A 24,646-nucleotide genomic window follows, 5' to 3' on the forward strand; every position below is an offset into this window, starting at 1 on the left:
TTTCATTGGTTTTTGTGCCAGTACCATCCTGTTTTGATTACTGTAGCTTTCTAGTGTAGTCTGAAGTCAGGGAGTGTGATTTCTTCGGCTCTGTCCTTCTCAAGATTGTTTTGGCTATTTGAGGTCTTCTGTATTTCAGACAAATTCTGAAATTATTTGTTGAACAAAAGGGGTGAGAGTAGGCATGCTTGTCTTGTTTCTTATCTTAGAGGAAATGCTTTCTGCTTTCCTCCATTGAGTATGCTGTTAGTTGTGGATTTGACATATATGGCCATCTTCAATCTCCAATTGGATTATCATTTTCTTTAATAACTAAAACAAAATGAAAAAATATGTTTGTGTCCTCCATGACTGTCAGAAAGTTAATACCTTTGGAGACCTTTCTGAGAATTTTCAGGCTATGAGCTGCTGAATGAATGTTGTGTTAGCAGGCGTGAAAACAATATGAATCTTGTACATTTCCATTAGAACTCCTGGATGATCAGGTCCCTTGTCAATTAGCAGTGATATTTTGAAAGGGATTTTTTTTTTTTCCTGAGAAGTAGCTCTCCACAGTAGGCTTAAATATTTAGTAAACTATGTTGTTAACAGATGTGCTGTCATCCCGGCTTTAGCGTTCCATTTATAGAGCACAGGTTCTTGCCTGGAGAATCCCAGGGACGGGGGAGCCTGGTGGGCTGCCGTCTGTGGGGTCACACAGAGTCAGACACAACTGAAGTGACTTAGCAGCAGCAGCATAGTAGATTTAGCATCATTCTTAAGAGCCCTCGGATTTTTGGAATGGTAAATGGGCATTTGCTTCAACTTAAAGTTACCAGCTGCATTAGCCCTTAATAAGAAAGTTAGTCTGTCTTTTGAAGCTTTAAATCTTGCCATTGACTTCTTTCTAGTTCTGAAGGTCCTTGATGGTGTTTTCTTCCAGTATAAGGTTGTTGGATTTACATTGAAAGACTCTGTAGTTTAGCCACCTTCATTATCTCAGCTAGAGCTCCTGGATAACTTGCTGCAGCTTCTGCATCAGCACTTGCAGTTTCACCTTGTAGGTCTGAGTTGTGGAGTTGGCGTCTTTCTGTCAACCTTATGAACTAACCTCTGATAGCTTCAGACCTTTTTTCTGCAGCTTTCTCACCTCTCTCAGTCTTATGGAATTGAAGAGAGTTAGGGCCTTTTGTGGATTATGGTTTGGTTTAAGAGAATGTTGTGACTCGCTTGATCTGTCTAGACCACTAAAACTTTCTCCATATCATCAATAGACTGTTTTGTTTTCTTATCATTTATGTGTTCACTGGAGTAGCACTTTTAATTTCCTTCAAGAACTTTTCCTTTGCATTTAAAACTTAGCTAACTATCTGGCTTAAGGGGTATGGGTTTTGGCCTATCTCAGCTTTTGACATGCCTTTCTCATTAAGTTTAATAATCATCTCTCAGATCAGATCAGATCAGATCAGTCGCTCAGTCGTGTCCGACTCTTTGCGACCCCATGAATTGCAGCACACCAGGCCTCCCTGTCCATCACCAACTCCTGGAGTTCACTGAGACTCACATCCATCAAGTCAGCGATGCCATCCAGCCATCTCATCCTCTGTCGTCCCCTTCTCCTCCTGCCCCCAATCCCTCCCAGCATCAGAGTCTTTTCCAATGAGTCAACTCTTCGCATGAGGTGGCCAAAGTACTGGAGTTTCAGCTTTAGCATCATTCCTTCCAAAGAAATCCCAGGGCTGATCTCCTTCACAATGGACTGGTTGGATCTCCTTGCAGTCCAAGGGACTCTCAAGAGTCTTCTCCAACACCACAGTTCAAAAGCATCAATTCTTTGGCGCTCAGCCTTTTTCATAGTCCAACTTTCACATCCATACATGACCACAAGAAAAACCATAGCCTTGATTAGACGAACCTTTGTTGGCAAAGTAATGTCTCTGCTTTTGAATATGCTATCTAGATTGGTCATAATTTTCCTTCCAAGGAGTAAGCGTCTTTTAATTTCATGGCTACAGTCACCATCTGTAGTGATTTTGGAGCCCAGAAAAATAAAGTCTGACACTGTTTCCACTGTTTCCCCATCTATTTCTCATGAAGTGATGGGACAGGATGCCATGATCTTCGTTTTCTGAATGTTGAAGTGAGAGACATGTGACTCTTTCTGTCACTTGAACACTTAGAAGTCATTGTAGGGTTACTTATTAGCCTAGTTTCAATATTGTTGTGTCTGAGGAAATAGGAGGCCCCAGGAGAGGGAGCAAGATGGGGGTATGGCTGGTCAATGGAGCAGTCAGAGCACATGTGACATGTATTAAATTACCTATTTTCTATGAGTGTCTTTCCCTATGCCTCCAAACAATTATAATAGTAACATCAAAGGTCACAGATCACAGTAGCAAATATAACAATTATGACAAAATTTGAACTATGGCAAAAATTACCAGAATGTGACACAGAGACATGAAGTGAGCAAACACTGTTGGAAAAATGGTACCAAATAAACTTGTTCTGTGCAGGGTTGCCACACACTGTTAATTTGTTAAAAAAAAAAACAAAACAAAAACAGTGTCTGCAAAGTATAATAAAGTGAAGTGGAATAAAATAAGGTCTGCCAGTAGAACTTTGGGAGTTGGAAATGTATACATGACATTCAGTTCAATTCAGTCGCTCAGTCGTGTCCGACTCTTTGCGACCCCATGCATCACAGCACGCCAGGCCTCCCTGTCCATCACCAACTCCCAGAGTTCACTCAAACTCAAGTCCATCGAGTTGGTGATGCCATCCAGCCATCTCATCCTCTGTCATCCCCTTTTCCTCCTATCCCCAACAAGCTTAGAATATGGTATAACCTTGTCTAGAGATATCTGACAAGAGAATCTGATGAAGAATAGCTTTTTCAGGTCCTAGGAGAAGGTTAAAATTGCAAAGAACACAAGAATGAGCCAAAAAGGTAGGAAAAACAGAAAGTGTGATATCATGGAATACCAGAAAGTGAGGGAGTGGCCAATTGTGTAAGATATTGCTAGGGTTAAATAATATGGTTTCCTAAGACAGTCAGATGTTATTTCTGTTGTTAAAACTTGTAGAGTTACTCCTCTGATAACTGGACGCTAGGCAAAGGTCCTTTTTTTCCCTTGAGCCGACGGTATGTCTTTTATAGCCACTGTTTTCTATCCTGTGCTTAACATTCTTTCTGGAATATTTTCATGGAGATAGAGATATGTCTTGACTATTTTTGAGTCCTAAGCATCCTAAATGATGTCATGTGCATGCTATGTGTTTGAAGGTATTGTAAAAAAATTAATAAATGAATGATTAAGTGGATTGGTACTTGGGTTCCTCAGTTTAGTTTTAGGATCATTAATTGTTCCACAGGATGAAGTATAACAGTCCACAAAACCTAACCACAGAAAAATTTAAACATCTTTAAAATGTATTCTCATGACTTGTGGGGAAAATGCTTATATTAGGTAATGGGAGAAAAAAGGACCTTAAGACTTCAAGTAATTCTTTATTTTTCTCTTAGTTATGAATTTTTTTGATGGGAAATCTATATTATGAATTTCATTTGAGAGTATAATCAAAGAACAATTAATGCCCAGTGGATCAATATTTATTATTGCTAGGGGAAATTTTTGGAATGAAAATGCCATTATTATTATTATACCCTAGTATTTAAATTATTCAGTGATGTAAACTTAATAGTTCTCAGTATACTTAATCAAAGGATTTTCATATATCTCATTGAATTAATTTTTTAGGAATTTGTAGATGTTACCTGTACAGATTTCTTATTTGCCTTAATAGTTTTTTGATGAATAGGCAAGTAAGAGAAATAAAAATCCATCTACTTTATTTAGTTTGAGAGTATTTATTTAGAATTTATATTAATCACTGTTCATAGCCACTTAAATGTTTTCAATTTTATATTTATCTTCATCTGTTTCAGTATTTATAACAATCTGGGACATAGTAAACATTCTCATCTTATACATTCATACACAAAATAATTATAATCTAATGAACAAACCTTTTATTTATATTTCAGAGTGTTGCTGGTACCTTAGAATTTCAACCAGGAGAAAGATTTAAGTACATTTCTGTAAATATCACTGATAATTCTATTCCTGAATTGGAGAAATCCTTTAAAGTTGAGTTGTTAAACTTGGAAGGAGGAGGTAAGAATGGTGACTCAAAAATATCAAATGTTTACTTGTCCATTCACCAGATAGTGGATTAAGTAAATAAGTTCCTTTTGAATTAACCTATTGTGCTGGTTTTCCCTCTTTCATTATCCTTTGGTCTTTTCCTAACGTAGATGTGCTTTTGCAGTGAAATAATTTAATTATACTGAATCACCAAATTATAGTTATCACTCATAGTAGGTGCCTCTAAAATCATCTCTCCTTCTTCCTTATTTCAGTTTTCACAGTAGCTCCTTTAGCTATATCCAGTTGTAGAATAGGTCAAAATTAATCCCTTTAGGAAACCTGTTATGAAGTAATTATCAATAAAGTAGGTTAACAATATTCTCATTTCTAATATGCTGAAAACTCTGATTTATCACAGACTTTTGGAGTGAAAAATCCATTTTGTGGCAAAACTCCTCTGTATTGAAGAGAGGCTGCTTATAGTCTTTATTTATCCCAGATAGATTAACTGTATATGTTTCTTTGCAGAAGTATCACTGTATTTGATTATCAGGTGCTGCTGAGGGTTTATAGAATACATGAGATGTGTACCTTATTATCTTTATAAGTGTAAGAATTTGAGAGTTGGTATTCATCAGATCAGTCTCTTCCCTTACAAAAGCTGGTATTATTATCTTGTTATTATTTTTATGCTTTGATGAAGAAAGTCATAGTACTGAATAAGCCATCCAAGGGGGAGAAATTGGGTAGGACAGAAATACTAAGATTGTCTTTTAGTATTAATGAGACTTTGGGGTAAGTATGACAGAATTTCCCCATGTTTTCCTTCCCTATTCTCCCAAAGCCCAGGTGAAATCAAAGGAGAGGACAAGTCAGGGAAATGATTAAATAGCACCACAGCTTGGTGGACTACATAAAACAGCAAAAGTAAGCTGGACACCCTGCTGGGCTGGTGTCATGTAACAGTAGCAGCTTTGCTTGTCTCAAAGAGACAAGTCCTCCCATTTCCAGATCGTTATTTTCATGAAAGGACTTCGTTAATCAGAAGCCACTGTAAAGTATTTGAAAAGTTGTTCTTTGTATTACTTATAGTGAAAACTACTTGGGTAATAGAGAAAATGTTAGTGAGCCTTATGTAATATTGATTGATAAGGAACATTAGATTTTCTTTAGAAATTCTATTTGTGATCATAGTGTTTACTTGTGATTTTATAGAGGAGCTTCCTTCTATATCTCTAGAAGATATATCGTTGTGTATTATTGGGCACGAGTACTCATTTGAAAAGACTCTGATGCTGGGAGGGATTGGGGGCAGAAGGAGAAGGGATGACAGAGGATGAGATGGCTGGATGGTATCACCGACTCGATGGACGTGAGTTTGAGTGAACTCTGGGAGTCGGTGATGGACAGGGAGGCCTGGCGTGCTGCTATTCATGGGGTCGCAAAGAGGCGGACACGACTGAGTGACTGAACTGAACTGAACTCATTTGAAAACCAGTCTTGCACTGTCCTAAGTCAGCAGTGTTGCCAGAGAATCTGATCCTCCCAGCCCTCCTTGAGTGGGGATTGGAGGTAGTGGAACCTAGATGCTGGCCTCCATTCCTCAAGTCATAGCTGGACTGCCTAAGACATGAAATAGCTTGTAGAACTAGGCTTTTGTGGGGATCAAAGGAGAAATCCTTATTCCCCACTGTTTTGCCTGTAAGATCCATTCTACATGTGACAGCCACCCAAGTAGGTGTTCTATGCTAGTCAGGGTACATTGGGATTAAATTTCACCCCTCTTCTTGTAGCCTGTGGTTAATCCGAAAGCAGAGCCATGCACTGGATATTCCCTGAAATCCGTTGACTGTTTCAGGTTTTGGGTGTCATCAGTCCTCATGTCTGGTGTGTCCCAGTCCCAGGGAGGAGAAGCCCGGAAGAGCAGGGCAGACCTTAGCCTCACGTGTCAATCACGGATATGGTAGAAGCACATAGTGTGGATGTCATCTTGCTCCTCTTATTCCTTTTCCACCGCTGCCCTTCCTGCCTTCTTTGTTTGCAAATACTTGGTAAAATAACGGTTCGCTTCTGACATGTAGTGGAAGTAAAGTTAGAACCAGTCTTCACATATTGCCAAGGTCCCTCATTTTCTACGGTATCATTTATTTGGTTTTTAAAGCAGTTCTGTATAAAAGGCAGCAGGCACCTTTTATAGGTGAGAAAAGTGAGGTGCCAAGGGCTTTCGTGACTAGCTGAAGGTGGTGTCTGTCACAGCCAGGGCTGAAGCCGAGGTTTCTAGACCACTTGTCTAGGTGCCAAAATGTGAGAACTTAAGTGTGTGGCTAGAGGGAAATGTTAGATGCATTTCCCCAGTTTTTGAATTAGTTGTTGTAAATGGGCTTTTCTGGTGGCTCAGATGGTAAAGAATCCTCCTGCAACGTAGGAGACCCAGGTTTGATCCCTGGAGAAGGGAATGGCTGCCCACTCCAGTACTGTTGCCTGGAGAATCCCATGGACAGAGGAGCCTGGCGGGCTATACTCCGTAGGATTGCAAAAAGTCACACATGACTGAGTGACTAATACACATAGTGTTGTGAGTGGGAAGGTGACTGTCACAGGTTTATAGGAGTAAGTATAGGCTGATATATACACAGAAGTATTTAAAAATATTTATATAAATGATGAAAACAATTTACACTGCTATAAAGTGAAAATTTAAAAATAAAACTAGTTAAATTGGCAGAAATGGGAAATGCCAGTTGCAGCCTATGTGGAATATTTTCCTGAAGCTATGAATGAAAGTTTTATAACTTGGTAGCTTGACTAATGTGATACCATTACCACGTAATCTGTTTTATTTGAAAGAATGCATGTCTAGGATTACTGAAGTTTCCTCTTTGCTGGATATGTTTTAAGAACTCTCAATTTTCTCATTGTGTCAATGTCTGTTGTGTGGGTCGTGACTCTGTGTTTCTCCTTGTGAAGTGACTGAACTCTTTAGGGTTGATGGCAGTGGTAGTGGTGATGGGGACATGGAAGTCTTCCTTCCAGCTAATCGCAGACGTGGTAAGCAGCTATTCCAAGGCCCTTTACTATCCTGCATTTTAACTTCTCTTTTTAGAGACAACAGTACTAACCATTTATCTATATCCGCTATATGCAGGTCCTTTGTATAGTTTGTCTCATTAGGCAGCACAACTTTATCAAGTATTATTTATTCCATGCTGTTGTAAGTCAGCTGGAAAGTGATCAAGTCAGAATCGAATCCTGTCTGCCTCTGAAACTCAGACTCTCCTCCTTTCTTTGTTAACCTAATGCAGTTTCCTGATTCTAATTATAACAGAAATTTTGCTTGGTACCATGTACAAAAGTGATTATTGGAAAAGCTTTTACATAGCTTTGAATACCTAAAAAAGAGATAAATAGAATATTTATATTTTCACGTAAAATGTGTCATACTGATTTTCTTTACGACAGCAAGTGAGTCATTTTATGCTGCATTTAATCAAACACATGGGAAAGAGAAATTAAGCAAATGGGAGAATAAATTGCCAATTATTGAAGGAAATATTGAAAAGAGGATGCCTTTTGAATTAGATGTGTATATAAATATGGTTCAGCTTTTTCACCTCAAATATTTTTTCATATAAAGAGACAATACATAGACTATTTGTTTTTCTTTAGGAGGGACTCTTTCTAACCCTCAAAAAGATTCCTTTTGAAGAATGCGCAAAACATTCCTTTTTCACAGTGTCAGGTTTTACATTTTAGTTTCAGAAGTTGTTACCACCCCTCTCATTCCTGACTTCTGCCAATGTCTCCTGTAACTTCTGTATTTAATTACTGTTCTAATTTTGGGATTCCTTATTGTCTTGTCCACATATTTAATGTTCAACATAAAAGCTGAACATACTTCCTAGGACAAAAGTACTTCTTTGTTTAGATTTTGGCATTTTTTTAGTTATAGGACTGGACTTTGAGACCAGGAAAGATAGATCTATTATATCGTAATATGATGAAAATAGGAGTAGAATTACTGCACATTTGGAAGCCAAGAATCTGTGCGGTCAGGTTGGTGAAAATCATAGAAAAACTACTGTTTTATAAAGGTAGGAGTCATTTTGGCTCATGTTCTTCCAAGGTCAGCAAAGGTCGTGAGAGACTTTCCTCCTATGCTCTGTGTGGAAGAATGTTCTCTTTCATAGAGAAGAAAAAGAAAAACAAGTTTTCCTTGTTCGTCTTCAAGTGCTTATACAGCACTTGTATGTCACGTTAGAGCCCAAACAGAGGAAGGTCAGAAAAGCACGACTATTGTGGCAGCCATTTGTGTCTGCCTTTCTTTCGGAAGCAAATTGGAACATACTCAGTGAATGGTACAACTCTTTTCAAAAGGTTGTTCCTTGCTTTTCCCTTTGGTTTGTAAATTACTGATTAACATTTTCTTCTGTTTGTTGGAACTTATTCATGCAGCCGGTCTAGGAGTGGCTTCCCAAATTCTAGTGACAGTTGCAGCCTCTGACCATGCTCATGGTGTATTTGAGTTTAGCCCTGAGTCGCTCGTTGTCAGCGGAACAGAACCAGAAGATGGATACAGCACTGTTATGTTCAATGTGAGTACATTCTTTCCTCCAGTCCTAGACCTTTTCTGTTTTTTTTAAAAAACACTGTTTTATTGTATTATTAAGGTATACTTTGTTAATTTTTTCTATGTAAGTGGAGGGGACAATCTAGTGGCACAGACAATTCAAATTGATAATTAAACAGTGATTTGTCCTTTGTCTTTGTATTTCATTTTGCAGGCATTGTGATTCTGAGGATTCCCGACTCTTTAAGAAATATCTATTAATATAAAAATATAGTTTTCTATCTTAATTCAGATGGGCTGTGGCAACAAACATCTCCAAATTCTAATTGACTTACTACAACAAAGATCTGTTTTTCACTCATGTTTTATGTCCCATCTGAAGTTGGCTGTCATCAATCACTTAGGACTGAGGGTTGCAAAGGCTGTAACTCAATAGATACTTCTGTCTCCACTGACTGGGGAGACGTGGGTTGGGGGAAACTGCACACTGGCTTTTCAGCTTCTTTCTGGAGGTCATTCACAGCATTTCCATTTAACTTCTTTGGTCAAAGCATGTCGCATGACAACACGAAAGTAATTGGGTAGAGAAATGTAATCCTGGCTTGTATCTTTCCCAAAAGGAAAGAAAATGCAAAACATTTGTGAATAGCAATAATAATACCATCTCCATGTGGTCTCTGTGTGTATGTGTTTCTACTCTACATTCATCCAGTAGGAATTAAGGCTTCTATTGTTAGATAATTTAGAGGAGCCAGAAGCTTGCTCATTGTCCTCAGATTCAAAATATATCTGTTCTGTATTCTTATGGCAGATCTGCAGTAAACTGTTGTAGAATAAATTAAACAGCTTTAGAAAGGATAACTAATTACTCAAGAAAGAAAAGAAAAAGGATTCAGGGAAAGCATCAAGTTTATAAATAAATTTTTTAATACAAATTCCTGTCTCTGAATCAGCATTCTTATTTTAAGTATAAAAATTACTTTTAGTTGGGACTTAACTTGAAGTCTGGCTTTCCTGGTGGCTCAGACAGTACAGAATCTGCCTGCAATGCAGGAGACCCGGGTTTGATCCCTGGGTTGGGAAGATCTCCTGGAGAAGGAAATGGCAACCCACTCCAGTATACTTGCTTGGGGAATTCCATGGACAGAGGAGCCTGGTGGGCTACAGTCCATGCGATTGCAAAGAGTCGGATAAGACTGAGCGACTAACACTACAGTAACTTGAAGTGATTTTTTTTAAAAAGATTTTTCATTCTTTTTAACATACTACTGACAAAAGCATTTCTTGCTTCTTAAAAATGTAAATATATACCCTTGGGTTGAGTATATTTTTTGGTGAATTTTTGTTTTCCATAGTACATTGAAATTAAATATAATCTGTTTTAAAAAATGAATATTATGGCTAACTTTTCAGAAAAATTATCTGTCATCTATTCCTTACAATAAAGTTTATACTGTCTTTGCAGGAAATGTAAACATTTTCATGAATGTACAATATAATACACTGTTAATTGCATTTGCTTTATTACTGATATATGTTGTAGTTGCAGAAATGAAACAGCTGTGCTTTAGTTAGAATATAAGCATGTTCCTTCAATCTGTCATTTCATACAATAGTCGTTTTAAGTGGGACTCCCTGAGGGTCTTCAAAGATGGGTAGTGCATTGCCTTCAAGAATCTTATATTCTTCAGAACAGCTTATATAAAATAAAATTACAAATTACTACCCTGTTGTTTTGTATATCCAAACCTCTAAGTTGGTGGATTTAATGCCTGTTTTAACATATTTTAATATTAAATATTTTAAAGATTATGAGAAGTCATGGGGCTCTGTCTCGAGTGACTTTGCTCTGGAGCATAGACTCTGACCCTGATGGCGATCTGGCCTTCACCTCTGGCAATGTCACATTTGAGATTGGACAGAAGAGTGCCAACATCACAGTGGAAATATTGCCTGATGAAGATCCAGAACTGGATAAAGCATTCTCTGTGACCATCCTCAGCGTCTCCAGTGGCTCTCTAGGCGTTCATACTAATGCCACACTAATAGTTTTGGCTAGCGATGATCCTTACGGGGTCTTCATCTTTTCTGAGAAAAATAGACCTATTAAAGTGGAGGAAGCAACCCAGAACATCACGTTGTCAATAATAAGGTTAAAAGGCCTCTTGGGAAAAGTTAAAGTCACATACGCAACACTGGACGATATGGAAAAACTGCCTCATTTTCCACCTAATTTAGCCAGAGCAACTCAAGGGAAAGACTATTTACCAGCTTCTGGATTTGCTGTTTTTAGAGCCAATCAGAGCGAGGCAACAATAACTGTTTCAGTCTTGGATGATGATGAGCCAGAAAGGTCCGAGTCTTTGTTTGTTGAACTGCTCAACTCTACTTTAACAGAGAAAGTGCAGAATCGCCCAAGTAAGTAGCCATTAGTGTGTTGTTTTTATTATTAGAGGTAAGAATTCTGAAACAAATTAAGAATTTGGTATAGTAAAAAATTCTGTAAAAATAGTAAGCTCTGACTTTACTAGCATCCTCTTACAAGGGTTTATAAGGTAAATGGAAGTAGGACATGTGAAAATGTGCTGTCGTGTTTTAAAACTGTTACAGTCCCAGATGAAATTTTTAGAAATGCTTATGGAATCTGGTATGACTGATCTCTTATACTATTTGTACTAGATATTGTAGCTTCTGAAACCTTCTGAAATCAATCTGGGGTTCCAAGGACAGTCCTTGTAGCAAGATCCTGAGTCTCTTTCACCTTGATCCACCCTAGATGGTTCCTTAACCAACAGAGTCTCTTTGTATCGGTGGGAAGCAATACAAAGAGATGGTGGATCTGGCAACTGCATGAGGGAAGGGGGAAAGGGCTGTGTAGTAGTGAGAAGACCTGGAAATTTGGGGGTCATCCTGAGAGTTGAGATGAAGGCCCTGGTTGAGGATAAGAATGAGGAATGAGGAGTGAGTGATGAGCTGTGTTGGGCAGAGGATCTGGTTCTGCAGCTTCTATTTGGACAGAACAGCCTCTCCCCCTGGGGTCATGGCTCAGTAGCTTTGGAGGGAGCGGGGGCTGCTATCACAGAGCCGACCTGAGCTGGGGGCTCACTGTAGCTTGTTCGTTAGTCACATCTCTCTCTGAAGACCTATGACTTTAGATAGGGGTTTTTATATAAAGAGAAGAATCTAGATTTCCTGGAATAAGGCAGTAAGAAAAGGAAGGAAGATTGGTGATTTTAATTTAATATCAATGTAATGTCAGTTTTAGGATAACATTAGTAAATATGATATTAAGTAGACATCTTTTAAAATATAATAAAACTATCTTAAGAAAATTGGAATTAAATAGTCGAAAGAGTTAAGATCTGCATGTTGACTGTGTTCTACCATATAGATTAAGGTTTCTTTTTTTTTTTTTAAACTTTACAAAATTGTATTAGTTTTGCCAAATATCAAAATGAATCCGCCACAGGTATACATGTGTTCCCCATCCTGAGATTAAGGTTTCTTACAAGTATATTTTGTCACCTTACTGATACGTTGTGTAGTGGGCACCGTTCTTGCCCACATTGTAATTGTAGTCCAGGACTGTAAAAGGAAATTTACTTTTTAAGGATAACTGCTATCATTAAATTTTTAGATTACAGTCAGAGTTAAAATTCTTTCACAGTAACCTATCCCTTGTTTTCTTTGCGTGATTTAGCATCAGTTACCATAGCAATACATTGAAATAAAACCCAGGAAGTAGTCTTAGTAAGAATTATAAAAGGGCTTTCTAGGTGGTGCAGTGGTAAAGAATCCACCTGCCAATGCAGGAGACCTAGGAGATGCCAGGTGAATCCCTGGGTCAGGAAGATCCCCTGGAGGAGGAAATGGCAACCCACTCCAGTATTCTTGCCTGAAAAATTCCATAGACAGAGGATCCTGGTGGGCTACAGTCTCTGGGGTCACAGAGAGTTGGACACGACTGAGCCACTGACTACAAGAATTATATGGTATAGCCCACTTTTCAAGGAACTGGAATTTATTAAGTGAGCTAGAAGTAAAACCGGGAAGAAGGATCGCATGTAGCAGTGGCTAGGTAGGAGCTGTGGATGCTGGTGTCAGATAACTTAGGTCCAAGTGTATCATAATAAATTGTTGCCCATAAACTTTTAAAGCCCAAGTTTCCTTATCTATAGTACAGACTTATTATGGAGATTAAATATGATAATACATGTGAAAATGAATATAGGGTCTGGCATATGGTAAGCATTAAATAAATGTGAACAATTATTAATTAAGTGGTATATGCAGGATATCACTGTGCTATGGGTTGGGAGAAACAGTCAACGTGTCTTTGTTTATGCTGGATATGTTCCTGGAACCGTGCAGCATACTTGGGGAAATTCAGACTCAGCATAAGCTATGAAGTGAAACAGTTAAAGAACAATTAAGTGCACTAGAAAGGAAACAGTAAATGTCATTTAAAATGAAGAAAAAGAATAATTTAGTGCAAACCTATGTGATATGGTCTCAATTTTAATAGGTAGAATCACGCACTTTCAGGAGACAGTGTGAGAGGAGTGGTGACGACTGGCAGAGGGCAGGACGAACAGTCAGTGCAGGAAGGGTATCTACCTGGTTTGCTGAGGAATTGCAGATAGGGAGCTGGAGCTTGGACAGACCCTTACATGATGTCTCTAAAATGTGTCCAGCAGGTTCTAGTCTAATGCCTTAGCTGACTACCTCATCCGCTTTGCACCTCTGATTCCTTATCTGTGAGACCTGGACAGTGTTACCCACCACACAGAGATGGTATGGGAATTAAATTACTGGATGCAAGGAAAGTGCTTGGAACAGTGCCTGTCAAGGAGTGCACACGCGTAAAATGTCATCTGCTGCTGCAACCCTGGGTTACTGCTATTTTCCCCCAATGTGCTGCTGCCAAGTCGCTTCAGTCGTGTCCGACTCTGTGCGACCCCATGGACTGCAGCCTACCAGGCTTCTCCGTCCATGGGATTCTCCAGGCAAGAACACTGGAGTGGGTTGCCATTTCCTTCTCCACCCAATGTAGTTGAATTTAATTATATAGATTTACAGTTTGTGATTTTAACTATATAATTTAGTGTGATCTGGAACTGTTTATCATTGAAATTAAATGGTGTCATTACTTGTTTTAGATTGTCTGAAAATACCCAATTTTATTCATTGTCACATGCTTTCAAATACCACCATAGTTGGAAATGTTCTAAATATGAACTCAAAATTGTTTACTTGTAATATGAGCTTGCTGATGCTTCATTTGTGTCGAAGTTCATAAAAATTGTTTTGGCGAGGGTGCTAAGTCAGAATTGAATCTAGAAGGTAAGTCAGGGAGAGTTTGTGGAGGGTCTTAAATGCCTTCAAAATAAGTTTTGTGCTCCCTAAAATCAGTGGCAAGTAAGACGAGAGTCTTAAAGATAGGCTTAGAAGTATGGAAGTAAAAGCGTAAGTAAGGACACTCTTTCTATACCAGCTTTGGCATGACTGTTAATTGAGATGGTGCAGGGGGAATAGGTTTGTGGGGAAGGACAGTTAAGCACGGAGAGAGGCAGTAATTGAATTGGAGTGTGATGATATTCAGCTCCTCTTCGAGGACAAGGAACTAAATGACTTTCCTGCTCAATTTTGTAACTATAGTGGCTTTAAAAAAATTTATAGCACGCTGGTAACTAATTGGAAGAGCATAATTCTGTAAGTTTCATCATTACCTGTTATAATATTATGTGAAGTGATGATTAATTATCTTCTAATCATGTTTTCTTTTGAGAAATTTCTAATACCTATTAAAATAATCCTTGTGGGGTAATTATTCCTTTGCTATAATAAAAATCACCCTAGAAGTTACAGAGAAGTAGGAACTTCCTGTTTATTTTTGTATCCCCAACATCTAAAATTCATGCTGGTACATAGTAATCGATAAATATCTTTGCTATAAGTAGTAGAAAACACAAAATGATAACCCATTTGGTTCATGGATCTTGCTGCGGCTTCTTTAAAAACTTTTTTATTGAAGTTTAGTGGATTTGCAGTGTTCTGTGCATTACTGCTGTATAGCAAAATGATACACACACACACCCCACACATACATCCTTTTTCATATTCTTTTCCATTATGGTTTATCACAGGATGTTAATCATAGTTCTCTCTGTTATACAGTAGGACTCTCTTGTTTGTCCATTCTATAAATTGGCTGAGGCCTCTTGATGACTTTTGACGAGTTGTTAGAATTTTGATATATTAGTTTTTCTTCTGTCTTTCAGTTCCAAACTCTCCACGCCTGGGGCCTAAGGTAGAAGCTATTGCTGAATTAATTATCATTGCCAATGATGATGCCTTCGGAACTCTTCAGCTCTCAGCACCAGTTGTTCGAGTAGCAGAAAATCATGTTGGACCCATTATCAATGTGACAAGAACAGGAGGAACATTTGCAGATGTTTCTGTGAAGTTTAAAGCCGTGCCAATAACTGCAGTAGCTGGTGAGAAAAGACATCTAAGGAGCAGTGAATTGTTTTGAGGGAAGTTGTATCCTTGATTAACAAAACCAGTCAAAGATGTAGTGAGAAAAATCAACCAGAAAGCAGTAATACCCTTGCATCTTTTTAAGGCACAAATCTAGACTTTTTATTTATGTATTTGTGACACTGATTTTGCAAAATTTGTAAAAGCTGTTGGCAAATTGTATATGGATTTAAAAGGTTCATATGCACAAACCAATGAAAAGTAAACCAAAGAAAGCATTGTTAGGCTTTCTCCCTGAGTACTTTTAAGGTTTTTGGAAGGGATTCATGTGTAAATAATAATGAGGAATGCAGGATAAAACGTGCAGCTGTATAATTGCAGTATTGCCAACAGATATGTCTCTCAACTCATTTATTCTATTGTTTGTTTATGAAGAACATGGTAGAGACAGTTACTAGCATTAACTATTTTAATGTATAAGCAGAAGGATTTTATTGCCAAATGCAAACATTAGGAGACAGTCTTCTTTCTCGTAGTTCAGTTATGGCCTCTTAGGGAGTTTTGCCTGAGAGCTATTCAGTTAGAACCTTTTTAGTGTGCACTCAAAGGTCATGTGGAGAAGGCAATGGTACCCCACTCCAGTACTCTTGCCTGGAAAATCCCATGGACGGAGGAGTCTGGTAGGCTGCAGTCCATGGGGTCGTGAAGAGTCGGACATGAGTGAGTGACTTAGCAGCAGCAGCAGCAAAGGTCATGAGTGTGAATGGATAGGATAACCCAATTGATGTTTTGAAATAAATCATTTGGATGTGATGCTTGCTTGAAAAGAAAATAAAGCAGGCTTACCTAGTCCCTGCTGTGTGTGTGAATGACGTGAGTGTGTATGTATGAGTGTGTGTGTGAATGAGTGTGTATGTGTATGGGAGAAGTGTAGCCCAGAGGAATGCCTATATACAGAGGGCTTTACACTTTGACAGATCGTGAGGATTGATCCGTGTTCTGGGAAATTAGCCTCTAAAGTCCATAATCTCGTGCGTGCTAAGTCACTTCAGTCATGTCCGACTCTTTGCGACCCTGACGGACTGTAGCCCGCCAGACTCCCGTCTGTCCCTGGGATTCTCCAGGCAAGAATACTGGAGTGGGCTGCCATGCTCCTCTAGGGGATCTTCCTGACCCCAGGGACTGAACCTGCACCTCTACCTCTCTCTTTTCCTCATTTGCTGTTTGACCAGAGACAAAGCCACCCCGAGTGATACGCTTTTGTCGTCGTTGTTCAGTCATGTCCGACCTCTGTGACCCCCACGAACTGTAGCACGCCAGGCTCCTCTGTCCTCCACTGTTTCCTGGTGGTGTTGATGGTCAGTTGCTAAGTCCTGCCTGACCCTTTGTGACCCCATGGACTGAAGCACGCCAGGTTCCCTGTCCCTTATTATCTCCAGGAGTTTGCTCAAATTCATATCCATTGAGTCACTGATGCCATCCAACCATCTCATCCTCTGTCATCGCCTTCTCCTCTTGCCCTTAATCTTCTCCAGCATCAGGGTCCTTTTTAGTGAGTCAACTCTTCACATCAGGTGGCCAAAATATTGGAGCTTCAGCTTCAGCGTCGTCCATCCAGTGAATGTTCAGGACTGATTTCCTTTAGGATTGACTGGTTTGATCACCTTGCTGTCCTAGGAACTCTCAAGAGTCTTCTCCAACACCACAGTTCAAAAGCATCAATTCTTTGGTGCTCATCCTTCTTTATGGTCCAAATCTCACATCTATACATGACTACTGGAAAAACCATAGCTTTGACTTTATGGACTTTGGTTGGCAAAGTGATGTCTCTAGTTTTTAATACGCTGTCTAGGGTTGTCATACCTTTTCTTCCAAGGAGCAAGTGTCTTTTAATTTCATGGCTGCAGTCACCATCTGCAATGATTTTGGAGCCCAAGAAAATAAAGTCTGTCACTGTTTCCATTGTTTGCCCATCTATTTGCCATGAAGTGATAGAACTGGATACCATGATGTTAGTTTTTTGAGTGTTGAATTTTAAGCCAGCTTTTTCATTGTCTTCTTTCACCCTCATCAAGAGACTCTTTAGTTCCTCTTCACTTTCTGCCATTAAAGTGGTATCATCTGCATTTCTGAGGTTAATTGTTATTTCTCCTGGCAGTCTTGATTCCAGGTTGTGATTCATCCAGCCTGGCATTTTGCATGAATTAATGGCACTCTGCTTAGAATTTAAATAAGAAGTATGACAACATGCAGCCTTGTCATACTCCTTTCCCAATTTTGAACCAGTCCATTGTTCCTGTTCTGTTCTAACTGTTGCTTCTTGACCCACATAGAGATTTCTCAGGAAGCAGGTAAGGTGGTCTGGTATTCCCATCTCTTAAAGAATTTTCCACAGTTTGTTGTGATCCACACAGTCAATGGCTTTAGCACAGTCAATGAAGCTGAAGTAGATGTTTTTCTGGACTTCCCTTGCTTTTTCTGTGATCCAACGGATGTTGGCAATTTGATCTCTATTTCCTCTGCCTGTTTGAACTTAGCTTTTACATCTGGAAATTCTTGGTTCATGAACTGCTAAAGCCTGGTTTGAAGGATTTTGAGCGTTACCTTGCTAGCATGTGAAATGAGGGCAGTTGTATGGTAGTCTGAACATTCTTTTGCTTTGCTCTTTTTTGATTTGGAATGAAAACTAGATCTTTTCCATTCCTGTGACCACTGCTGTTTTCTAAATTTGCTTCCATATTCAGTATAGCACTTTCACAGCATCATCTTTTAGGATTTGAAATAGCTCAGCTGGAATTCTGTCACATCCACTAGCTTTGTTCATAGTGATTCTTACTAAGGCCCTCTTGACTTCACACTCCAGGATATCCAGCTGTAGGTGATTGACCACACCATCCTGCTTATCCAGGTCATTAAGACCTTTCTTCTATAGTTCTTTTTTGTATTATTGCCACCTCTTCCTAATCTCATTTGGTTCTGTTCGGTCCTTACTGTTTCAGTCCTTTATTGTGTCCACCCTTGCATGAAATGTTCCCTTGATATCTCCAGTTTTCTTTTTTTTTTTAAGAGTTCATGAATGCTTTATTTTATTTATCTAATTTCTTTTTATTTTATTTTATTTTTTAACTTTACAATATTGTATTGGTTTTGCCATCTATCAAAATGAATCCGCCACAGGTATACATGTGTTCCCCATCCTGAACCCTCCTCCCTCCTCCCTCCTCTCCAGTTTTCTTGAAGAGATCTCTAGTCTTTCCCATTTTATTGTTTTCCTCTACTTCTTTGCAGTTTTTTTTTTTAAAGATGATCTTCCTATCTCTCCTTGCTATTCTCTGGAACTCTACGTTCAGTTGGGTGTATCTTTTCCTTTCTCCCTTGCCTTTCACTTCTTTTCTTTTCTCAGCTGTTTGAAAAGCCTCCTCAGACAACCACTTTGGCTTCTTGCATTTCTTTTTCTTTGGGATTTGGCCATCATCTCCTGTATAATATGTTGAACCTCTGTCCGTAGTTCTTTAGGCACTCTGTCTATCAGATCTAATCCCTTAGAATCTATTTGTCACTTCCATGGTATAATCGTAAGGAATTTGATTTAGGTCATACATGAATGCTGCTAAGTCGCTTCAGTCGTGTCCGACTCTGTGCGACCCCATAGGTGGCAGCCCACCAGGCTCCCCCATCACTGGGATTCTCCAGGCAAGAACACTGGAGTGGGTTGCCATTTCCTTCTCTAAGGCATGAAAGTGAAAAGTGAAAGTGAAGTCGCTCAGTAGTGTCTGACTCTTAGCGACCCCATGGACTGCAGCCCACCAGGCTCCTCCATCCATGGGATTTTCCAGGCAAGAGTACTGGAGTGGGGTGCCATAGAGGGGTATACATTAGCAGCTTTTAATCCAACTCTGTAGAAACATTTTTGTTTTCCAGCTGTAAGATTGATGATATTGACATACCCGTCTCTGGGCAGCAGTGTAATTGGTCTCCCCAGTGAGATGAGAATTCTTGTTTTGTTCGTTTTGAACGTACCCTACATATTTGTTTATTTTTGTAAATAAGGGGCCATCTCGTGGTAGTGAATGATTCTTTACGTTTATGTGCCTGTCCATATCTATATGTCTGTGTGTATTTGTGGCATCCATATGTGTATATGGCACGTAGAACACTATGGATATGTATTTCTAAAAATGAAGGCATGAGCTTGAATAGCCAGGATGGTTTTTCCTTATTGTGTTGTATCAAACCCATTTTATTCTTGCAAGAGGGATGAAATCTTCTGTTTAAAATAAATGCAATCCCTGTCCTCAGAAACGGCTTGCGAAGTATGCCCATAAATTGTGATACACCATAGTATTTCCCTAGTATATAGGGAGTTTATTATCATGTCCTAGAAGAAGTTTTAGCATTTTTCTTTTTGTCTTTGTAGGTGAAGATTATAGTATAGCTTCATCGGACGTGGTCTTACTAGAAGGGGAAACCAGTAAAGCTGTGCCAATATATATCATTAATGACATCTACCCTGAGCTGGAAGAATCTTTTCTTGTGCAGCTGCTGAATGAAACAACAGGAGGGGCGAAGCTCGGGGCGTTAACAGAGGCGATCATTATTATTGAGGCCTCTGATGATCCCTATGGATTATTCGGTAATGAGACTAGTCCGAGTCTCTTACTTATTTGTATAGATTCATACATTTATTTTTAGAGCCTCAAAACTGATTTAATCTTGTTTCCTTTAAACCTGCTATTACTGATATATAAGGACATCTATGTATGTTCACCACCTGTGGTTAGAAATCAACCTCTTAGCATAAACCTAGAGATCATATACACTTTTAGGCTTTTAGGTCAAATCTGGCTCCTGGATGTATTTTGTGAATCTTAGACCGATTGTTAAAAGAACTGATTTATAGAAATTTGTACAAAAATCTGAATTTCTGAGCTTTCTTTATAGTAAAAAAAAGTATGATGACATCAAGCCCCCCTTTTTGCATAGCATCAGTCTTCAAAGCAAAATACCAGCCGCCAGGCTTGTACCATGCCATTCACCCCAGAAGTCATAGGACCCACTTCACTCATGACTGATACATGTCTGACCTCTGTGGGCATCTGAGTTTATGATTTCTGGTTCTATCGTAATGAAAAATAATTTGGAAAATTTGTCAGGCAGGCCTGAGCAATTTGTATCATAGCATGTTTCTCTGATTTTGTGGAGTTTAGCCTCTTAGATTGCTCAGGGGTGGGGGGGAATTATTGGCTGTAGGGTGGCAGTTGGTTTGCTCTATGTTGACTTAGTTTTACTTTGTATTTGAAATTATCTCTGCTTTGCCCTTTAGGTTTTCAGATTACTAAACTTATTGTAGAGGAACCTGAGTTTAACTCAGTGAAGGTAAACCTGCCAATAATTCGAAATTCTGGGACACTCGGCAATGTTACTGTTCAGTGGGTTGCCACTATTAATGGACAGCTTGCTACTGGCGACCTGCGAGTTGTCTCAGGTAATGTGACCTTTGCCCCTGGGGAAACCATTCAAACCTTGTTGTTAGAGGTCCTGGCTGACGACGTTCCGGAGATTGAAGAGGTGAGAGGAATGGCTCGTCTAGAATGACACTGTAAACCGTATCTTGTCTTATAGTAATTAGAACAGATGCCTGTTGTTGTGACATTTATAGAGGTGTCCGATAAATTATTTCTGTGAGAATGTTCACAATTTGGTAGTGATCACTTTGGAAAGTGATCCTTATAGAAAACAAAAACAAGAATGTTTTAGAAATAGGTCTCATACTTGTTCACATACTAGTTTACTAGTATAAGATTTTTTTTGTACAATTATATTTTTCTACATTTTGGTTAAGTGATTAAAAATATATAATCTGGCAGAAAGTTTGCTATATAGTTTCACATAAAAATTTGTTTGTATTCATAATCTCTCTTGGCTTGAGTGTGAGCCAATCAATCTTAATTATATGTGGATTTTGATTTTTCTTCACATTCATTTATTCTTTAGGATTTACTCTGTGACAAATTCCATGTGAGATTTACTTGCCTGATATTTATTTTTCATGATAAAGAAGTGCAGTGGCAAATAAAGATAGCGTCTCAGTGGGGAAGTTGATTCATCACTGACATATTGGCTGAAGATAATTTTATTTTATGAAATTCAAGTATTATTAAAACCTGGAGCTCATAAAATTAGATTTAACAGCATTTATTCTTTAATAGTGTCAAATTTTTATAGAAGAGAGGTCCATAAAATTTCAGTTGAGTGCTAATTGTGTCATTACTCACTTCTTAAATATTAGTTATTAGTTAATACATATAAAACATTTCTCTTTCCTTTCCTCTAAATTTAGGTGACATCATGATATATTTTTGTTTCAAATTTTATCAGAGAATTTCCCCTTATGAGAATGTGGGAAATAAAGCATAATAAATGAACTATTCATAAAACACATATGCAATATTCTCCCTTCATAAAAAAGTGTATAGGGATTACAAGTATATTATTGAAGTGGTAAACATAAAGAGGCATCTTAAAATTGATTCACACGGTTGTATAACAGAATATTAAGGAACTTAAACAGCCTGTATTTCTTACATGCAGTCATGCTCTAGTGTTAAAGTTGGTGAAGGATTGTTCTGTTACATGTTGGGTTTGTAAATGTAGTGGAGGAGTTTCTTTATGTTCATTCGTGTTACACTATATTGTGTTCTTGTATGGATATCTTTGATTTTTTTTTTCTTGCATCATGTTTATTCTAATTTCAGAACCGGGATTCTGTTAAGGAAGTTTTCACTGTATTTTTAGGTTATCCAAGTGCAACTAACTGATGCCTCTGGTGGAGGTACTATTGGGTTAGATCGAGTGGCAAATATTATTATTCCTGCCAATGATAATCCTTATGGTACAGTAGCCTTTGTTCAGTCGGTTTCTCGTGTTCAAGAGCCCCTGGAGAGAAGTTCCTGTGCTAACATAACTGTCAGGAGAAGGTATATGGGATGGCTGCTTGGGACTTGTGGGGTGGTGGAAAAGGATCTCTTGCACAATCCAACAATTTAACTATGGTAGTTTTTACATAACGTAAAATATTTTACAGGTTATTATAATCTGTTAATTAAATTATGCATATCACTATTAAGTACTCATTATTTTTCCATACCTTTTATTAGTGAAATGGTTATACATCATTTGGCTTTCTAATCCCAGACATTTATTGCTTTAATTGGTGATTTGTTTGAATTAGAACTTAAAACAACTGGTTTCTAAATTGAGGATCAGATGCCATATGAAGTAGTTGATTTTCAGGTTCTTATCTTCTCCTGCCTTTCTTTTGTGAGGCAGCGTACCATTCACTTGGAGAAGGCAATGGCACCCCACTCCAGTACTCTTGCTTGGAAAATCCCATGGATGGAGGAGCCTAGTAAGCTGCAGTCCATGGGGTCGCTAAGAGTCAGACACTACTGAGCGACTTCACTTTCACTTTTCACTTTCTTGCATTGGAGAAGGAAATGGCAACCCACTCCAGTGTTCTTGCCTGGAGAATCCCAGGGACGGGGAGCCTGGTGGGCTGCCGTCTATGGGGTCACACAGAGTCGGACACGACTGAAGTGACTTAGCAGCAGCATACCGTTCACTGAGCTCCTTCAGAAATAGAAAAATAGGTGGTCTTGCAACCTTGTGGCAAGTAATTAACATTTACATTTCTTGGAAAGTACCCATGTCGGTATCATTCATTGTTAGTTTCAGTGAAAGTTAGTAGTGAAGATTCATTTTCTAACTCTGCTCAAAAATTCTGGAGTGGATACGATTTGCGTATCTTGCAAGATATTTTCATAGCTGGGTTAAAAATAAGTATTACCTGAATGAAAATGAACCAGGTTTCCTTACATGAGAAAACTCAGTGAGACATAGAAAGCTAATTAAGAAGCATGGTTGTGTCTGTGCTAGTACCTTATCCACTTAAAAAAAGTGGAAGCCACAGTCAGCGTTCTCGCCTCTGCGTGTAATGCACAGATTGCTTTGAATGCCTAACCTGTCTCTTGTCACTCCACGTTTTAGCGGAGGGCACTTTGGTCGGCTGCTGTTGTTCTACGGCACTTCTGATATTGATGTAGTGGCTCTTGCAGTTGAGGAGGGTCAAGACTTACTGTCCTACTATGAATCGCCAATTCAAGGGCTGCCTGACCCACTCTGGAGAACTTGGGTGAATGTCTCTGCGATGGGGGAGCCTCAGGATATGTGTGCCACTTTGTGCCTCAAAGAACACGCGTGCTCAGCGTTTTCCTTTCTCAGTGCTTCTGAAGGCCCCCAGTGTTTTTGGATGACTTCATGGACCAGCCCAACCGCTAACAACTCCGACTTCTGGACCTACAAGAAAAACGTGACCAGAGTAGCATCTCTTTTTAGCGGTCAGGCTGTGGCCGGCAGTGACTATGAGCCTGTGACGAGGCAGTGGGCCATCATGCTGGAAGGCGATGAATTCGCAAATCTCACCGTTTCCATTCTTCCCGATGATTTCCCAGAGATGGATGAGAGTTTTCTGATTTCTCTCCTCGAAGTTCATCTCATGAACATCACGGCCAGTTTTAAAAACCAGCCAACCATAGGACAGCCAAACACTTCTACAGTTGTCATAGCATTAAATGGTGATGCCTTTGGAGTGTTTGTGATCTACAGTATTAGTCCCAACACCTCCGAAGATGGCTTATATGTCGAAGTTCAGGAGCAGCCTCAAAGCACAGTGGAGATGGTGATCCACAGGACAGGGGGCAGCTTAGGTCAGGTGACAGTCGAATGGCGTGTCGTTGGTGGAACAGCTACTGAAGGTTTAGATTTTATAGGTGCTGGAGACATTCTGACTTTTGCTGAAGGTGAGTGATGGTTCTCAATGGATTTCAGTTCCCCCTGGGAAAGTCATTATAGTCCATTTTTAGGATAGTGTTCATATATATTCTTACTATGTACATTCTTGCTAATATGTAAAAGTGAATGAAAAAAGTCATAGTTGGCTTGTTAATGGTTGACCTGACATATAGAGGGCTGATGGGGCCCTATGCGTGTTATCTTTTTAGTTGAATAAAAAGAGAAGAGGGAATGTGAGGATTTTATCCCTTTTATGTGTGATAGCAGAGCCTTTAAGGAAATGTAGAAGCATATCTAAAGCCAGTTTTAATTTTGTAAAGGAAGTTATAAGAACGAGCCATGTATCCACAATTAAACATGTGAGTAAAAAGTATTGATAGTCAAGAAATGGGAAGCTTTTTCATATGCACTCACAAATCAGGCTAAACCTCCAAAGAAAATAACAAGTATAAGGGCTTCCCTAGTGGCTCAGCGGTAAAGAATCTGCCTGCCAATGCAGGAGACACAGGTTCGGTCCCTGGGTTGGGAAGATCCCCTGGAGAAGGAAATGGCAACCCACTCCTGTATTCTTGCCTGGGAAATCCCATGGACAGGGTGAACTGGTGTGCTATAGTTCATG

General features: G+C 39.0%; 1 protein-coding gene across 1 annotated transcript in view; it reads left to right on the plus strand.

The window, feature by feature from the left end:
- Window positions 1-24,646, plus strand: part of ADGRV1 (adhesion G protein-coupled receptor V1) — a 542,954-nt gene that overhangs the window by 94,677 nt on the left and 423,631 nt on the right. Inside the window, exons 25-33 of the mRNA XM_061424381.1 lie at window positions 4,028-4,157; window positions 7,098-7,178; window positions 8,583-8,722; window positions 10,506-11,115; window positions 14,979-15,194; window positions 19,595-19,810; window positions 20,501-20,745; window positions 21,973-22,154; window positions 23,224-24,035. Of these exons, the coding sequence (XP_061280365.1) occupies window positions 4,028-4,157; window positions 7,098-7,178; window positions 8,583-8,722; window positions 10,506-11,115; window positions 14,979-15,194; window positions 19,595-19,810; window positions 20,501-20,745; window positions 21,973-22,154; window positions 23,224-24,035 (2,632 nt within the window). The remainder of the gene's footprint in view (window positions 1-4,027; window positions 4,158-7,097; window positions 7,179-8,582; window positions 8,723-10,505; window positions 11,116-14,978; window positions 15,195-19,594; window positions 19,811-20,500; window positions 20,746-21,972; window positions 22,155-23,223; window positions 24,036-24,646) is intronic.

Source organism: Bos javanicus, chromosome 7 (assembly GCF_032452875.1).
Source record: "Bos javanicus breed banteng chromosome 7, ARS-OSU_banteng_1.0, whole genome shotgun sequence".
Classification (NCBI taxonomy): domain Eukaryota; kingdom Metazoa; phylum Chordata; class Mammalia; order Artiodactyla; family Bovidae; genus Bos; species Bos javanicus.